Source organism: Brassica rapa, chromosome A02 (genome assembly GCF_000309985.2).
Source record: "Brassica rapa cultivar Chiifu-401-42 chromosome A02, CAAS_Brap_v3.01, whole genome shotgun sequence".
Classification (NCBI taxonomy): Eukaryota; Viridiplantae; Streptophyta; class Magnoliopsida; order Brassicales; family Brassicaceae; genus Brassica; species Brassica rapa.
The window spans coordinates 13,407,618-13,424,682 of record NC_024796.2 but is presented as its reverse complement, the minus strand read 5'-3'; the positions used below and the strand labels follow the sequence as shown (position 1 = coordinate 13,424,682).

The 17,065-nt window shown below is 32.9% G+C and overlaps 2 protein-coding genes and 1 non-coding gene across 7 annotated transcripts; 2 read left to right on the top strand and 1 right to left on the bottom strand.

Moving 5' to 3' along the window:
- Positions 1–662: 662 nt before the first annotated feature.
- Positions 663–8,260, bottom strand: LOC103852961 (auxin-responsive protein SAUR50-like). 5 transcript variants are annotated; one of them, XM_033285640.1, is made up of 3 exons: positions 8,019–8,260; positions 7,879–7,898; positions 663–7,788 (listed from the first exon to the last, which is right to left on the bottom strand). In XM_033285640.1, exon 3 carries the CDS (start codon positions 1,794–1,796, stop codon positions 1,470–1,472), a length of 327 nt encoding a protein of 108 aa, XP_033141531.1. In that variant the 5' UTR covers positions 1,797–7,788; positions 7,879–7,898; positions 8,019–8,260; the 3' UTR covers positions 663–1,469. The 5 variants fall into 5 exon arrangements, with proteins under 5 accessions (XP_033141531.1, XP_033141530.1, XP_033141532.1 ...); XM_033285639.1 differs by having other exon boundaries at positions 7,879–7,944; positions 8,019–8,259; XM_033285641.1 differs by having other exon boundaries at positions 7,879–7,888; positions 8,019–8,246.
- A 1,656-nt stretch (positions 8,261–9,916) lies between these two features.
- TRNAE-CUC lies at positions 9,917–9,989 on the top strand. The gene has a single exon. It is a non-coding gene; the product is annotated as a tRNA-Glu (tRNA).
- Positions 9,990–10,142: 153 nt separating this feature from the next.
- Positions 10,143–12,524, top strand: LOC103852960 (glycine-rich RNA-binding protein 2). The gene is made up of 2 exons (XM_033285636.1): positions 10,143–10,369; positions 10,494–12,524. Exon 2 carries the CDS (start codon positions 11,893–11,895, stop codon positions 12,418–12,420), a length of 528 nt encoding a protein of 175 aa, XP_033141527.1. The 5' UTR covers positions 10,143–10,369; positions 10,494–11,892; the 3' UTR covers positions 12,421–12,524.
- The last annotated feature ends 4,541 nt before the right edge of the window (positions 12,525–17,065 follow it).

Genomic DNA, 17,065 nt, shown 5'->3' with positions numbered 1-17,065 from the left:
AAAACTTATATACAGAAAAGGAGAAAACTTCAAGATTACAAATTAAAAAGATGGGAAAGTTTGAAATATGAAAGAGAGGGACAATACCCTAAAACGGAACGATCTGTACTTGCAGCTTTTGCTAGCTTAACTTGATATAAATTACTAAACTAGGTGTTTTCCTACACGATGTACATAAATAAAAATTTAAAATTGAAATAAATTTTTGTTAGTTTTTAGATTTTATTATCGGCTTACAATATCTAATTTTCAATTTTTTCTTTATTTTTATGTAACAATTAAAATAAATTTTTATATTTAATAATATATATGTATATATTAAAATTATAATCTTTAGAAAGATTTTTAATCTATTTCTTTTGGTTAAAATATATTATATCGAATTCTATAAAATTAAGAGAAAATTTTGTTAGTTATATAACTATCAAAACGAAAAATAAATAATATTTCTAAAATTTGTAGATATTAAAAACTAATGGTATTGGGATTAGAAAATTTCAATGTTATAAAAAACTGCATAAAATTTGGAAAAAAAATTTTAGTAATAAAGTTATATAATTATAAAAACATAAATAAATAATATTTCGAATTTTGTAAAAAAAATATTGAAATATTTTTATTTCTACTACTCCCTCTGTTTCATATTAAATGTCACTTTAGCATTTTTTTTGTTACAAAAAGAGTGTTATTTTAGAATTTCAATGCAACTTTCAGCTTAAATTAATTACAAATGCATTGATTTTATACATAATTTCATTTATCTCAAATAATATTGGCTGAATATATGTAATTAATAAGAACTTTAATGCATTTCAATCATTTTTTAATCTATGTGAAAAATGTAAAATGACATTCTTTATGAAACGGATAGAGTATTACATGATTTATTGTTATATTAATGATTTCTCATCATATTCTAAAAAATTTAACAAAAATATAAATCTGCATCAAATGTAAATATTCATGTCACAAATATGTTCAAGCTATGCCATCATTTTTCTTTCAAAATTATTGTAGTGATAACACATGGCAAAATCACTTCTCAAATAATGTATATGAGATTACACGAAGATTCATTAATGTATGCAAAAATAACCACACCAATAAAACCTGAAGCCTGATAATTTTAAGTCTCATTCATTAAATATTAAAAACCTTTCTCACAGGGTACACATTCATCAACCACAAAACCGTGAGAGTGATCTTCTCCAGAAATTTGTTTTGTTTTTGGGTTTCTACAAATCTGAGAAAATAACCAAAAATAATAAATCATTCTCATTGGGGTTCTCTAAATAAGGGTTAGGTCTCACTCTTACAAGTTACAACTCTAAACCCATATTAGCCAAAACAAATAAAACTTATTTTTGCTAAAACAGAGAAGCATTTACTTAGCAGCTTCCTCTGTCATCCTAACTAACGATTTGAAATGTATTATTTAAGAAAAAGAAGCAAAACCCTAAAAGATATGTTCATCGGAGCATAGACGTGAGAGATCGGAAAACGACTTCTTTACAAGGGATAGTGAGACCCATGTCGTGCTCGAAACCAAACTCTTCCTCTGCTTGTTGGAGAAGAAGCTGAAATTCGGGTCGGGTCAAAAACGAAATGGGTACAACGTACCTGACTCGATTCTCTCCAACGTAGACGACGAAATGTCCTTTAGGTACGTCAAGAGGTTGTCCGTTTTCATCTTCGCTGTACACATTACTCTGCCTCTTCCCCAAACTCGAGCATCTCTTCAAGATTTGCTTGATCATTGCCGTTTGTGTTAGCTTGCTTGTTTTTTTCATCGCCATAATTTTCAAGTTCTTCCTAAATGAAATGTTTGTACGTGATTTTAGTTTGAAAATCTTCCCTGTTTGTTGCTTTTACAATGAAGGGTGAGTGTGAATAGAGTGAGGGAGGGCTTATGGAATGTGGTTGGGGGTATTTATTGAGGGACTATATATGGCGAGTGGGATTTTTTCTATAAAGATCAAAATGAATATACGGATTTTAAAGCATATATACACGAATTGATGTACACCCACATGTGTGATGTATATATATATATATATACATAGAGAGAGGGAGATTGTGATGTGTTTGTTGTCTGACTATGAAATTGCGTGCTTGCTACGGATAACCATTTGTTGTGCATTAAGGTGATACACATTTAATTTGTTTGCAGAACTGATAATATGTAGAGATTGCAAGAGACAATTAATGATATTTTCTTATAAAACGCAAAAATGGTGTCGTAATTTAGTTATTTATATACATTTTCACTAGCTCAAAAAATGTGAAAGGTAAGTTCAAAAAAAAAAAATGTGAAAGGTAATTCCAAAGGAAGACGTGCTAGTATGTGTGGAATCTATTAAACGGACGGTCTGATATTGATCTTCCTTTCACGTTTCGTGGTTGGAAACTATTTGAATATCCAACTACTGATAATGCTCGATGATTTTTTTAATTAATTAGGGTTTGTTTCATTTTCATCCTTCGAGGTTGATACGGGTTTTATTAAAATTTGTTATTGTCTCCCCTTTACGTGTTATCTTGACACATTTACCCATTTAGCTGTCCCAATTTCATCGAGCGTAGGGGCTTCTATGATTTTATTCAAGTTGTTTATTCAATACTCAAAGCCTCAAAGGAGTATCACACAACGTGTTACTTCATGCACGTTGTCAAACAGTAACATATAACTTTTATGGAGATTATAAAGGAAGTAATTGGTTAAGAGGTGTTGTTTCAATAGTATCAAATGCGAATTAGAGATTTGTGCTACTTCTGGGAAAATACAGCTTATGTTTTTAAAAAGAGAAATGATCGCTAGATACATGAAGTATTGGTCACCACATAACTAACAATTCAAACTAAACTAATGTATACCTAACCACACGAAGTATATGTTATGCATGACAACATCCCTCAATTTTATGATGTTATGTAGCTAACATCACGAGTTTAATTTCATTATTCATTTGTGGATGTTAGAGATCGTTTAAATATCTTGTTTCCACAATTAAAATATGACCAATCCGACTATAATTTAACTAAAATTAGATTTTGACCCATATTTTAAAAGCGTAAGAATATTTTTAACAAAATAAAATTTACAAAATCAATATGTTTTAACTATATAATGGTATTATTTTTATTTATATTAATCTATTTTGTTATGAACTTTTAATAAGTAATGTTTTAACATTTTTATTTTAGTGTTTTAACATTTTATTTTAGTGTTTTAACATTTTATTTTAGTGTCTTTTAAAACTTTATAATTCTATTATTTTTATTTATATTAATCTGTTTTTTTAATTATTTAATCTGTTTTGTTATGAACTTTTACTCAACAATTTGTAATTCGTTTGATTAATAGTGTGATATATACTTCTTTCATATTTTTTTAATTATAAAAATTATTTGATGTCAACTTAAACCAAACATAATCTTGCGTATATAATTATAAATTATTTACTTTTAAGAATAAAAATAATCAAAAACTAAGAATGTAATATGAAAGGTTTACTAAGTTTAAATGAGTGAAATTTTTGTTTATGAAAAAATATATAAAATAATTCATTTACTTAATAATTTCATATTAAACAAGTAAAATGTTAGAGTCAATAAGTTGACATCAAAGAAGTTTTATAGTAAATGTGTTTATCAAATAAGTATATATCACACAATTAATCAAATGAATTACATAAATTTTATTAAAAAATCATACCAAAACAGATTAAAAGAATTAAAAACTACATTAAATTATAAATATAAATAATATAATTATATTGTTTTCAAATATACTAAAATAAAAATGTTGAAACACTACTTATCAAAATTTATAAACATATTGATTTTGTAAATTAGATTTTGTTAAAAATATTTTTACGCTTTTAAAACAGGGACCAAAATCTAGTTTAGGTAAATTACCGTCAGGTACGTCACATTTTAATTGATGTAGCGAGAGATTTAAATAGTCTATGACATACACATTATTTTTTGGATACGAAATTAAATTCGTGATCTTAACTACATAACATCATAAAGTTGAGAGATGTTGTCATGTATAATATATACTTCGTATAGGTAAGTATACATTTGTTTAGTTTATATGGTTAGCCATGTGATGACCAATAATTCATATAGTGAACAATCATTTTTCCTTTCGAAAACTTTCAAAATATCGTCAAATGTCATTACTCATTACTATATACGTCTTACACAAATATTGCTTTTTTAGGGTTAGTACGTTTTATTTTCAATCAGCAAGCCATCTTTGGTATTAAGACCGACTAAAATAAACTTATTATAATTGAAAACGGAAATTATTCCGTATTGGCTATGATTATTTGATAATTACCAGTTATTTATTCATGACTCATTTGTGATGCATGTAACCAGTAGACGGGATACCTTACTCTAGGACATGAAAGAACAACATTAGCCAGCGGTAGTTTTATTATCCTTGCAAAGCCGTTTAATATATCTTCGTATAAAGTTTTTTAACCGAAAACTTCGAGGTAATTTATAGCAAATTTTGTAAGATGTTTTTGAATGATATATAAAGATAGTTTTTAAAGTACGGGTTCCATATGATATTAGTCTTTGTCCGGACGAACTAACTATCGAGTTTTGCTTTTTCGAATTGAAAAGCCTAGATGATATCTGATCGGAACATTGGTGTTTTTTGGTTGTTGGTCTAAAACGATCGGAAGTATTCTGAAAACCTCAGATCGACCATCGAAAAACCTCGATCGTGCCATTTCCGGTCATCTACGATTGGGGATGTCACGAAGGAATTTCCTTTTTGGTTAGTTTTGTGGGTCAAAAGATGATAGGTAGGAATTATCATTTAATTATAAGAAATTAAATTTGAAAATTCACACATCTTTTCTGTATATTTCTGCAATTAGGAAGAAAAGTACAGAAGCGTACCACAATCGTGGTTACTGAACCGGTGAATCTAGAAGAATAAAAGAAGTCATGAAAGCTGAATCTTCGTAAGCATAAAAGGAGTCTTGTTGTAGTACCTAATGAGCTACTAGTGGGTAATAATATACAAAAATATTTATAGAACGAGAGAATTACGATTAGAAAAATGATAATCCTCCAAGTGCTAACGTAACACGTATTATAACCAGTGGTGGTGCATTCTCATCCGGGGCGGAAGAGTATATAAGTATATAACATATCAAAAGGCAACATAAAAAATCTTTGAACAATTACACTTACTTTCACAAAATCATGAGGGGCAGCTGCCCACCCAAAACCTATCTAGATTCGCCACTGCGTATAACCGAACTTTTGTCCACTTGGAAAACCATATACAATGGATCTTTATATTATAAAAAACAAAGAACTGAAGAAGCAGAGGAAAGGGGTCGATGTTCGGGACCACAAACTTGTAGTAATCAAACTTGGACTCTCCAACTGTTTCAAGTGTCAGACATGCCTTCCTAATTACATACTACGCTTTCTCCCTCTACCATTAGCAATCTAAATACAATTTTTCTTAATTAATAAATTTTTTAAAATTTCAAGAGTAAGAATTAAAGTTTCGATTTCACACTTTTCCGTTTTGTTTTAAAAACACAATAGATTTAAAACTTAGTATTATACTAATTTATATGTCTTCCACCATCTTAGTTCTTAAGTAAACTAAACGTTGAGGTGTTTAGTAATTTCCTTATTTTAATCAGTATAGGAAGTAGTTAAGATCTCATGTTTGTTTGGTAACGTACGTGGTCCATTTATTAAAAGTAAGTAAATCATTTTTCGCATAAGGTTAAAAGTTAGCAATTAAATCAGTAATTTATGCTGTAGCCTGTAGGTTAAAATAAATTAGATAGAAATATTAAAGTATTGATAATTAAATACAGGTCCAAGTTGCAGTAGTAGCCCCTCTAACTCCAAATATTTAATTTACAAATTTACTTCGCTAAGAGCACTTTTAACCCTGACTTTTAAAGAGTGTAAACCCCACAAAAAACTAAAACTCACCTTTTTTAATCTTCTCTAAGAGGCGAGTTTGATGTAGTTCTTGTACTATTTACGGATTCCACTAATAGCGATTCGCAATTGATTATACTTAAATTTTTTTTTTTTTAAATTGGACAAAAGAGAAAAAAAAAATTAAAACCTCTAATGGACTCTTAGGATTAAAGATGCTCTAAGAGCATCATTAACCATAACACCCAAAGTGGGATGTTTAACTTTTTTTTGCTTTGGTTTTTTCTGATTTAAAAAAAAAAATAAAAATGATTCAATCGCAAACTGCCATGTATCAGCGGGGTCTGCGAAATAGCTCAAGCATCATCGCCATATCTAGCGTCTTTGGGGTCGGTTCTTCTTCTTTTGTGGTGGAACCCACCCCTAAATAATCCTGCTCTTACTATCCGCAGAGGCTATTATTTATACTTACGTGGTTCTTTCGTACTCTGAGTCCATAATAAAAATCTGGCTAAGTTTTAAAATTGTGTTAACATATATACATATATATATTATGACTTGAAAGTTTAAGTTCTGGCTGAGAGACCAAAATAACAGAAAGAGATTCGTAAATTCCAAAATGCATGCCCACATACAGTTACGTACAATAACTTTAGAAAATAGTAGCATAATTTGTCTGCGTTCATAATTCATTTACTACATATACAATGTCGAAAAAAAATCTAGAAAGAAAACAAAATCACGCGTAAATTCTTGGGAAAAATTAATTAGTAGACGAGAGCGAGAGACAAAAAAAGTCGTAAGCCGTGACGGGTTTGTTGTTTGTGCAATAACAACGAGCCTGATCGATGAACAGTTAGCAAACACAGCAGCATGTGGTTGAGGATGATGGTTAAAAATAAAGACAGGTTGTAAATAAGGAGATCGATAAGGACTTAATGGTGTCTTACTAGAACTCGTTACGGCTCCTCGATATTTAATATCTGGGATTCATCCAACAAATGCCAGCCTTATTTTCTTTTCTTGAATTTTTATGGTGTGTAAATTCGTCTTCATCGTCAAATCTATTTCACCGCATTTTCGACCGACATAAAATTGTTATTTGCTTTTAGGTAAATAAATACGTTTATAAGTAAATGCATTGAAATGTGACGAGATTGGTCAGTCACAACTGAAACTTTTATTTTTATTTTTTTCATTTATTTTCGAATCTCTTCTTAGAATGAAACCAAACTTCATACATATATATTCCATTCCATCAACGAGATTGGTCAGTCACAACTGAAACTTTTTTATTTATTTTTTCATTTTTTTGTAGAAACTATTCTAATTCTGTTAGGTCCACACTACAAGAAAAAAGACTTTTATTAGCGGACGAAAAACGCTATCTAACGATACGATAGCGGTTTATGAAGCGCTGTATCATCGCCCGTTATAGTAGGTCAGGCACATTAGATAGCGGTTTTTTGCACTGCTATCTTATTGTTATATATTATAGCGCTTTTATGTATGCAATTAAATATTTTTTTATAGCGTTTCTTTTTCGTTATTATTATCTTATTAAATAATAAAAAAAAATTAAAAAATATATATCAAAATAGCAATTTATAAATTAAAATTGATTTATAATTAAAATTAATTTATTAATTAAAATTGTATTACAAAAACAAAACCCAAAATTAAAAAGAAGCCTAAACACAGATTAAAAAATAAACCTAAATCTAATCTTCTCCCATCCACCTCGCCGCATCCTCTTCTTCCTTTTGTGTCTTTGTCATCTCTCTTTCTCCACCTCTCTTCTTCTTCTTGCTCGGCTTCACCTCCACCACCACCGCTAGCTTCCTTTGCCATCTTAAGAATCAAATGAAAGTCTCAGAACAGAACACGTGATTCACTAATCAAATCCGAGGATACATCTTAAAAGAACAATCCAAACTTCACCTGTGTAATCCTGACATTGGCTTTCCAAAAAAAAAAAGGAATCATAACTGACATGGATAAACAGATCTGAAAACCCTAAAAATTAATACCCAAAATTAAGAAAACACAGATGCTGAGAGAGAGAGTCACAACAACCGAACCTGCTTCAGGAGTTTTAAAACGTCACTGGACAAGAGGATGAGCACTGCGATGATGCGAGGGCTTTGCTTTGACAAAACTTCATCACCACCTCGAACTCTTCACGCCTCCTCTCTCCGCCGCCGTTTCAGAAATCACCCTCGCTACTAAGCACCACCATGCTCCCTCCGAGTTCGAGACCGGTGACGACAGCGACGAACTCAGACCGGTGCCGTCGTCTCTTCTTCGATGGTGGTCCAACAACCAGGTGCTTTGCCCTCATTGGGTTCATCTTCGATGTTGTCGCTGAAGAAAGAAAAATAAAAAGTCGTATAGGAGAAGATAAGTGAGAAAGAGAGACTAAATTGTGGCCTTTGGATTACGTTGCATCAATGGCTAAGAACTCTGATCTTTTAGAAAAAAATTAACCAATGACAGAGAAGGTTTGAGATAGACAAAAGAATAATTTCAGCCCTTAGATTAGAATCAATCAATGGTCATAAAAAGAAGCACTAAAATTGTTTTTAGATTTCTTTTTAATTGTTTTATAAATTGCCTAAATGTAAAGATTATATATTGTAATTTAACATATGAATATAAATTTTGATTAGATTTTTGTGGTTATATGATTTTCAAAAACTGCATAATGGGGTTTTTATAATTAGTTTGTGTAAAGTGTTTTGTGTTATGATTTTAGGGTTAAAAATTTTGAAAGTACAAGGGTTATAGTTACTATATAAGGATTTGTGATTAAGATTTAGATTTATAATTTGTTAGATTAATAAAATTTTAGATTTGAAATTTATATGTATTGGATGTATGGTTTATATATGTTTCATGTTAGGATTTAGGGTATAGAGTTTGATTGAGGAATTAAGGTTTGTGTATTTGGAAGTTATATATTAAACTTAAAAAGAATAAATTTGAGTTAAAATTCAAGATTTGAAGTTATAGTGTGAGAACATAAGATTTTTAAGGTTTATACTTGGAGTTTAGGGTTTAGGGATTAGATAAACCAAACATAGCATTTTAATTATTTTGCTATTAAACATCCGCTATCATAACGTTTCCAAATATACTACGTTATCATAGCGTTTCAAAATATACAAACGCTATCTAAAACTAACGGTTATGTCAACCATAGCATAAAGACAAAAAACGCTATTCTCTACTGCTATCAAAACCAATATTTCTTGTAGTCACAACAGCGAAGTAGTTGGCATAAACTGAAAACACATAGGACCATCATGTATATTTTAAAGCGAATTTACAAGACACAACTAACCATACCTCAACTTTGGCCAATATGCCATTTTTGTTGTTTATTTTTAATATTATAAAATGTGACTTAGACTACCAAAGATAATTTTATATGTTTGAAATAAACGTTATGAGAAAGATATTTGACTAGAAATAAACTATACATTCTAAAAACATGCAATTTATAACAAGGAAAATTTGAACCTATAACAAAAAAAAAATCTATATTTCACCAACTAACCATTTCACTCCCTCTCTCTTTTTTTGCTTTCTATTTTTCTCTACCCTCTTACTACAAGACTAATATTTCCCCTCAATATAGTAATTTAGCAAAAAAAATTTGGGTCAAAAGTAACAAGTTTTTGCTAACTAATACATAAACCCTATACAGTGTTCGATTTTATTATGAACAAAAGTAGGTACACACATCACATTAATTGCATTTTCACCCCTTCAAAACAATTTAACCTTATTACAATTGTATGTCCAAACCACACAATATTGATGTGTTCTATCATATTGGGAATTTATTCAAGATTTATATTGTTATGCTATAGGGTTTGTGTTTACCTACACTAGCGCCATTTTATACTATGGTAGAACTTAAAGTTAAAAGTAGATAAGTAATTAATATGCGCAACTTGTTCACATAAACCACAAATCCGTTGTAGTCTAGCTGGTCAGGATACTCGGCTCTCACCCGAGAGACCCGGGTTCGAGTGCCGGCAACGGAGGTGTTTTTTAGTTTTTATATGTGCAATTCGGCCATTTCAGATAAATTCATAGCTCGGCCCACGTAATAAGCCCAGCCCAGAAACAAAACTCTATGGAAGGGATATCTGAACAAGTTTCTCGCAGCGATGCTCCTTGTAGAAGGAAGCATGAGACACATCGTGCTTTCAGGTCATTTTTGGCTCGAGCCTTTGTGTAGTAGTAATCACACTGTTGGTAATGCCTAGCTGTCAATGCAGCCACAATACTACGTGCTTATGACTTGGACTTGCTTAACAACTTCTCAACTCTCATTCCTTCTTCTCTCTCTTCTACTTGTTACCAAGATGATATGATTAGTCTCCGTGTTTGTTGTGTTCTTTACCTGAGTTGATAGCGTTAGGTTGGTTTTAGTTTAACTCTTTGCTTCCATACATACTTTGGGGATGAAGTTATCATCTACTACTGCGATGATGTTATCGTCGCAATTATTGTTAGAGATTATCCTAATTCGGTTTCTCGTTTAGGGGACTGGAGGCTGTGCAACAAGTTCTTCAAACCGGGGCATCTCGCTGCGGACTGCACGAACGACAAGGCATGCAAAAACTGCTGGACGTCATGTCACTTAGCTCGTGATTGCTAGAACGATCCAGTCTGTAACATTTGCAGCATCTCGGGACATGTTGTCAGACAATGCCCAAAAGGGGACAGCAGTTACTCTGACAGAGATGGATTGAGTAAAGGGAAGAGAAGGTGCTGGTTCTATGATAAGATGGCACAGCTGTGGTGGCCGAGGACATATGGCTTACGAGTGCCCATCTGCTCGGCTCGCTAACTGTGGAGGCCGCCGTTACTGAAGTTTTAAAATCAACCAATCGAAGTTCATTCTTCTTCATACTCTTTAGGTTCATGTTTGGTGATTCTAAGCTCTGCTCTCTTGTTTTACTTACTTTGTATTTTTTACTGTTGGAATGAGTCAAAGTTGGTTTTATGAGGTTTTAGACATTGATTGTGTTATATGAAATTTGAAATAGATGGAGAGTTTTAAGTTTTCAGAATCCATTTTTATTACAAAACATTGGTTATCAATCTTGAATTATTGAAAAGGATTGGTTTAAGGAGGATAATCTTGTGGTATGCAAGTAAATGTATTTTGTGAGCAAGCCATTCATAGTTCATCTGGGTATCTATTAAACAATTCGTAAAAGATCAAATTGATTATATACAATGAAACTCTTAGTGGGAGATAAACGGTGGACCAGTTTCATGACTAAGTAGATGAAATGAAATTGGATAACTTTCAAGGTAAGTATAAATAACCGTACCAAATACTCCACAAATACCAACTTGCAAAAAAAGTTTGATTGAATATAATGCGTTAGTGGCATCATTGCCTAAGTTTTCTTTTTGTATTGTTGACAAAAAAGAAGAAGAAGAAGAAGAAAGATGTTCATTGAAGGAGAAGACAGAGTATTGATTGGTTGGTACCACCACTAGTAGTGTTACCTAAGGGATCTCTCTTCTTCTTCTTTGTGTATATAATCACTTAATAATTAGTTTTTTTTTGTTGGTTAACTAGGAAGAGTTGATCATATATAGGAATATTTTCTACGTCTTTATAAGAAACCTTCTGTATTGAGCTAACTAATTATGTCAATATACGTTTGTAAAGAATACACATAATAAGTTGACAAAAACATTATTACGAGCCTCTTCTTTTCTTCATCTTCAGGACAAAACAAATATTATTGTAGGACCAAAACATTATTCTGGGTAGGACCAAACCTAACTGCCAGTGAGAAGTTTTTTTTTTTTTTTTTTCATTTAAGGGTAAAAACAAATGGACTATAAAGAGAGGACCAAATCGAAGAAGCTGTCATATCAAATCAAAGAAAACAATACAAACTTTGTGGAAAATCAAGAAAAATGAAGACAAGTTCGTCATTGGTGGTTATCTTTCTCCTCGTACTGATCTTGCAAACTAACAAACTAGAGAGTGGGCATGTCCATTCCACTGATCAAGACACAGTCAAGAACATCAACAACAACATTGATAAAAGCAACATAGCCACCAAAATAGTTCTCAAGGACAAGAAAATATCAAGTCATGGTGGAGGAAGCAATAGCTATAGATGGGGAGGTGGCGGCGGTGGAGGAGGAGGAAGTGGCGGTGGAGGTGGTGGTGGTGGTGGTGGAGGAGGAGGTGGTGGCGGTGGGGGCGGAGGTGGTGGATGGGGATGGGGAGGAGGAGGAGGTGGTGGTAGAGGATGGTACAAATGGGCTTGTGGCCGCGGAGGAGGAAGAGAAGGAAGAGGAGAATTTGTGAAAAGAGAATATGCAGAGTGCAAGGGAAAAGGGAAATGTAGAGGAAAGAGATTGGAATGTCCTCAACATTGTGGAGGTTTTTGTTTTTATGATTGTCTCTTTCTCTGCAAACCGCATTGCCGTCGTTAGAGAGATATATTGCTTGTTTTCAACGATCCTAATTTTTTTTATGATTTCTTTGTTTTTTTTTTGTTGTTGTTATACCCTTAGTTCTTAAAGTTTCTTCTCTAATCTTTTCAAGCTTCTTGAGAGCCGACAACGAAAAACTTAGCCGTTATATTCGGATCTTGATTCATTTACGGCTTTTAATTTGTAGTTCTTTTGGCTTTAATTTCTATAATGAACTAAGAGTTCATGGATAAACATCTTGATTCATGTATTGACATTAAGAGCATTTAGTGAGTTCCGTTTTGAGAAAGAGGGAATTTCTTTTGTTAATGAGAGGAACTCAAAGCGAAGTTTATACAACTGTAGTCTGTAGATAGTGGGAGAAAAACTCTAGAGAGTGATTAAAAAGAAAATGTTTCAAACGGAAATTAACGTCATTACAAAGCACCACTGATAGATCTCAAAATCCACTCAAAAATTAGGTTTAGGATTTCGATGTCGTGTATGACAAGAAACATGTAATAAGTACGTATATTGATGATTTTGTAGGAAAAAAAAAAATCTGATTGATAATACAAATATAATTCAAGTACACATACATAGCAATTCTAAGAGCATCTCCAATTCTTCTCTATTTTTTTACCTCTATAATAACATTAAGAGACAAAATCATTACGACTCATCTTTATTTTTATCTCTAAAATAAAGATTACTATTTTTTCTTTTATTTATAAAGGAAAAAATAGTATTTTTCTATATTGTACTCTATATATGAATCTCTCTATTTTATAGAAACACACTGGAAGAAAACTTGTCTCTATAATAGAATTCTTCTATTTTAAAGGTAAAAATAAGAGAATACATTGGAGATGTCTAAGAACCAGAACATATATATGTATCCAAAGTATATAAATTGCTTATAATAATTTGAATCCCCATCTTCTTTCCCTTGCTTTCTTTTATAGATCTTCAAGAGTGGTTCGTAATGGCGACATGATCTCCGACGAGGATCAGGTACCTTTGTAGTCGTTTTTAATGCTTTGACCTAGCTCTGTTATACTATAGTTTGAAAGTATTAGTTTGGTATGGACCATATCTTCAGCTCAGCATGAGCCTTGGACCTTCATGAGCCTATTGTATGGATCGGGTTCTCGGACCAAATGTGAAAGGGTTAATTCCGCCTCCAACAACCAGTCCAGTGTACTATTATCATGTCTTGGTTATTGTTTAACGTACATCTAAAAAATACATCTCAGTATTTTGTAAAACATATCTCGATATATCATGAATATTGGATCATAATGGTTACTGATGAAAATATCCAAATATATCAAAGTATAAGACAGTAGAAAAGACGTCTTCAAAATTTTTGAACGAAATCTTTCTCGAGAGCACTCAGCTTTAACCATTTGTCTTTTAAGCTATGTTGCACCGGGACGGATACGGGGACAGATACGGGAACGGAGGCGGGGACGGAAAACGGCTAAACTTAAAATTTATGGATACGGATACGGCATGGGTACGTCAATAAAAAAAAATATATATATATATATATAATCAAATCATAATTCTCATATAAAATAAAAAGTTAGAAAATTGTATATAGACAAAACAAAATATGTATAAACATAAAACTCAAAATAAAAGACATGTAACATAATTCGTACATAACTTGAGAAGCATGGAACGTGAAAAGTATATATAAACTAAACAACACACTTACGTAAGAATTGGCAAACGCAAAACAGAGTTTGTAATACTCTGTGTTTTCCATAGACGTAGAGAAATGACAATTGATGAAAAAGATAAAAGATAATAAGGGTTTGCTTAAGATTAAAAGAAGATAGTTTAAAACTTTGTAACCATAATCCTTTATATAAGGATGTGTTTCCTTGTTTTTCAATTGTTTTCCAAAAATATGACATAATAAATGTAAAAATCGATACTGGATTTACATCAGAAACGTTTCCACAACCTAGCTACACGTCCCCAAAAACCTTTGCCATCCCCGCTCTATCTGAAACGTTTCGGAAACGTCCCCAAGCCGTCCCCACCACGTCCCCGTCCCGGAAGCGCATCTGGTACGTGAGACGGCAGTGAATTGCCGTCCCCGTGCTTCATAGCTTTTAAGCATGATTTCTGGCTGACTTGAGTATAAATGCAACAATTTTAAATAAAGAAAATGTTAGCACTAATGAAACATCTAAATAACAGTGATTACTAATTAAACACTCAATGCTGAATGAAAATTTCAGAAATGGAAGAATTGGTCATCACCTGAGGGCATCAAATCCGCTTATATCTCACATGGCTTTTGCAGATGACTTAATGATTTTTTTGATGGAGAAATGACCTATTTGCAGAACATTGCAGATACTCTTGAAGCCTTCTCCGCCTGGTCAGGGCGCACAATGAACCGTAGCAAGACCGAATTATTTATCTCAGGATTGAATCAGTCAGAAGCTGCTGACATCTCAACTCTCAGCTTCTCACTTGGATCATTGCCTGTCCAGTATCTTGGCTTCGCATTGATGCATCGTAAGTTACAAATCTGTGATTACAGACCACTGATTGATCAATTGAAGCGCAGATTCTCATCATGGACTCGAAGAGCGCTCTCATATGCGGGAAAAACAGTCGTAATCTCTTGTGTCATTGATAGCATTATTAACTTCTTGTTTTCATCTTTTCTTCTCCCTAAAGGGTGATTAAAAATGATTGAATCATTATGCTCAAGATTCCTTTGGAATGGATACATCACAACAAGAGCAAAAGCTACAGTCGCTTGGTCTCAAATCAGTCTTCCTAAGTATGAAGGTGGATTTGGTTTCAGGAATCTATGCATTTTTCTGCCTCAAACTCATTTGGCTTCTCTTCTGTGCAATCTAGGTTAAGGCCAATACATCAAAAATTCTTCGTTTTGGTGCTTGGATGAAAACAAGACTGCAACATGGACTTGGAAAGCTCTCTTCAAGATGCGGCCTCTTCCTAAAAGATTCATTTAATGTGTACTTGAGAATGGACATATGGCTAGATTTTGGTTTGACAATTGGTCCCCTTTTGGTCCATTAATTGAGCATTTTGGTCCTTGGGTCCAACGCAAACATGAATACAGTTGACCTCTTAGGTTGCAGAAGCTTGCTCGGAACCTGGCTGGTTACTACGACCAGCTAGATCACCGGAAACAGAGGAGTTCCAGATTATGCTCAACTCAATACCTCTGCCTTCTTTTTCTCTGGCTCATGATATCTATCCATGATCTTCTAATGACATAGATTTGAGTTATTCTGCAAATCACACATGGAAAACATTAAGGCATCGTGGTCACAAGCAAATTGGGCGGATAAGGTATGGTTTAAAGGTCACATTCCAAGCCATGCTTTCATGATGTGTGTAGCACGGCTGGACAGACTTCCAACAAGATCATGCCTTGCTTCATGGGGACTTCAGATTGAAACATGTTGTTGTGTTTGTAATCACTATCACGAAACTCGTGATCACATCTTCATAAGATGTGCTTATGCAGAAGAAATCTGGAAGATGGCGATAAGGAAACTGGGTTACATACCAGTTCTTTTCTATACTTTGGAAGCTCTTCTCGTTTGGATAGGATTGAAGGTTACTCACTGTCCATCTATCCTCCGCAAGCTAATGGTTCAAGCAATCATCTACAGAGTCTGGCGCAAACGAAACCAACGAGTACATAATGAATCTACAATATCAGTGCAAATGAGCTTTAAAGAGATCGACAAGCAAATCAAGTTGACACATGAATAATGGTTCAACTTAGCTTATGTAGTCTAAATTTTTGATTTTTTTTTGTTTAGGTTTGCTTCCTCTTTAAACTTTTGTACGAGTACAAAAACTCTCATTTGAAATGAAATTCACATCCTTATCAAAAATAAAAATAAAAACAAGAAAAAAAGTTTCGACAAAAAGTCAGCTTTCGGGTTATCAGAAGCAAACGATTGATATAAATGAAACAATATGGGCCTAAATTAGTTGGGTCAGTTTAGCACAAGGACGATAATGAGTCTTTTCTAACCAAGTCACACCAACATGTCCAGCACTTGAAACAAATAAAACCGAAAACGAGCTATATACACGACATCAACCATCCTCTGTATACACTCACGTACGATTCCCTTCGCAAACCACACTTCAAAAGCCCCCTTATTAGGAGTAGTAGAAAGCAACTCAACTTCTACGTCCCAACCGTGAATAAGAACAATGTGGTCATTGATTTTGGATGGATTAGTTTCAACTCGACTCATGATGCTTTCTTACTACCCTTTTCCACTTACTTTGGTAATGAAAACAAGCTAAGGACGTGTTGGTAGTTTATATTAATAGTTTTTGCTGCCATAGTGACGTCTCTTTAGTTATAACATATTTGGAGGCATATTCACTAAGAAACAAATATATGCCGATGGTGATGGGCACGTGATGATGAATCTATCTCCATTATATGCTCTTTTCATATCTTTATTTCTTAATAAATATCAACCAAATCCAAGAACAATCCTCTCCCCCGTATGGGAAAGGCAGAAGATGAAAAGGACTTCCTCACAAACAAAAATACGTACACCATTAGATTTCATACATAGAATTTGGAACTTACATTAACTTTTGACTTATTTCTCCTGACAAATGAAAATAATGTAGA

Excerpts from the sequence above, each read along its gene's own strand:
- LOC103852961 (XM_033285640.1), bottom strand. The coding sequence starts at position 1,796 with ATGGCGATGAAAAAAACAAGCAAGCTAACACAAACGGCAATGATCAAG.
- LOC103852960 (XM_033285636.1), top strand. The coding sequence starts at position 11,893 with ATGAAGACAAGTTCGTCATTGGTGGTTATCTTTCTCCTCGTACTGATC.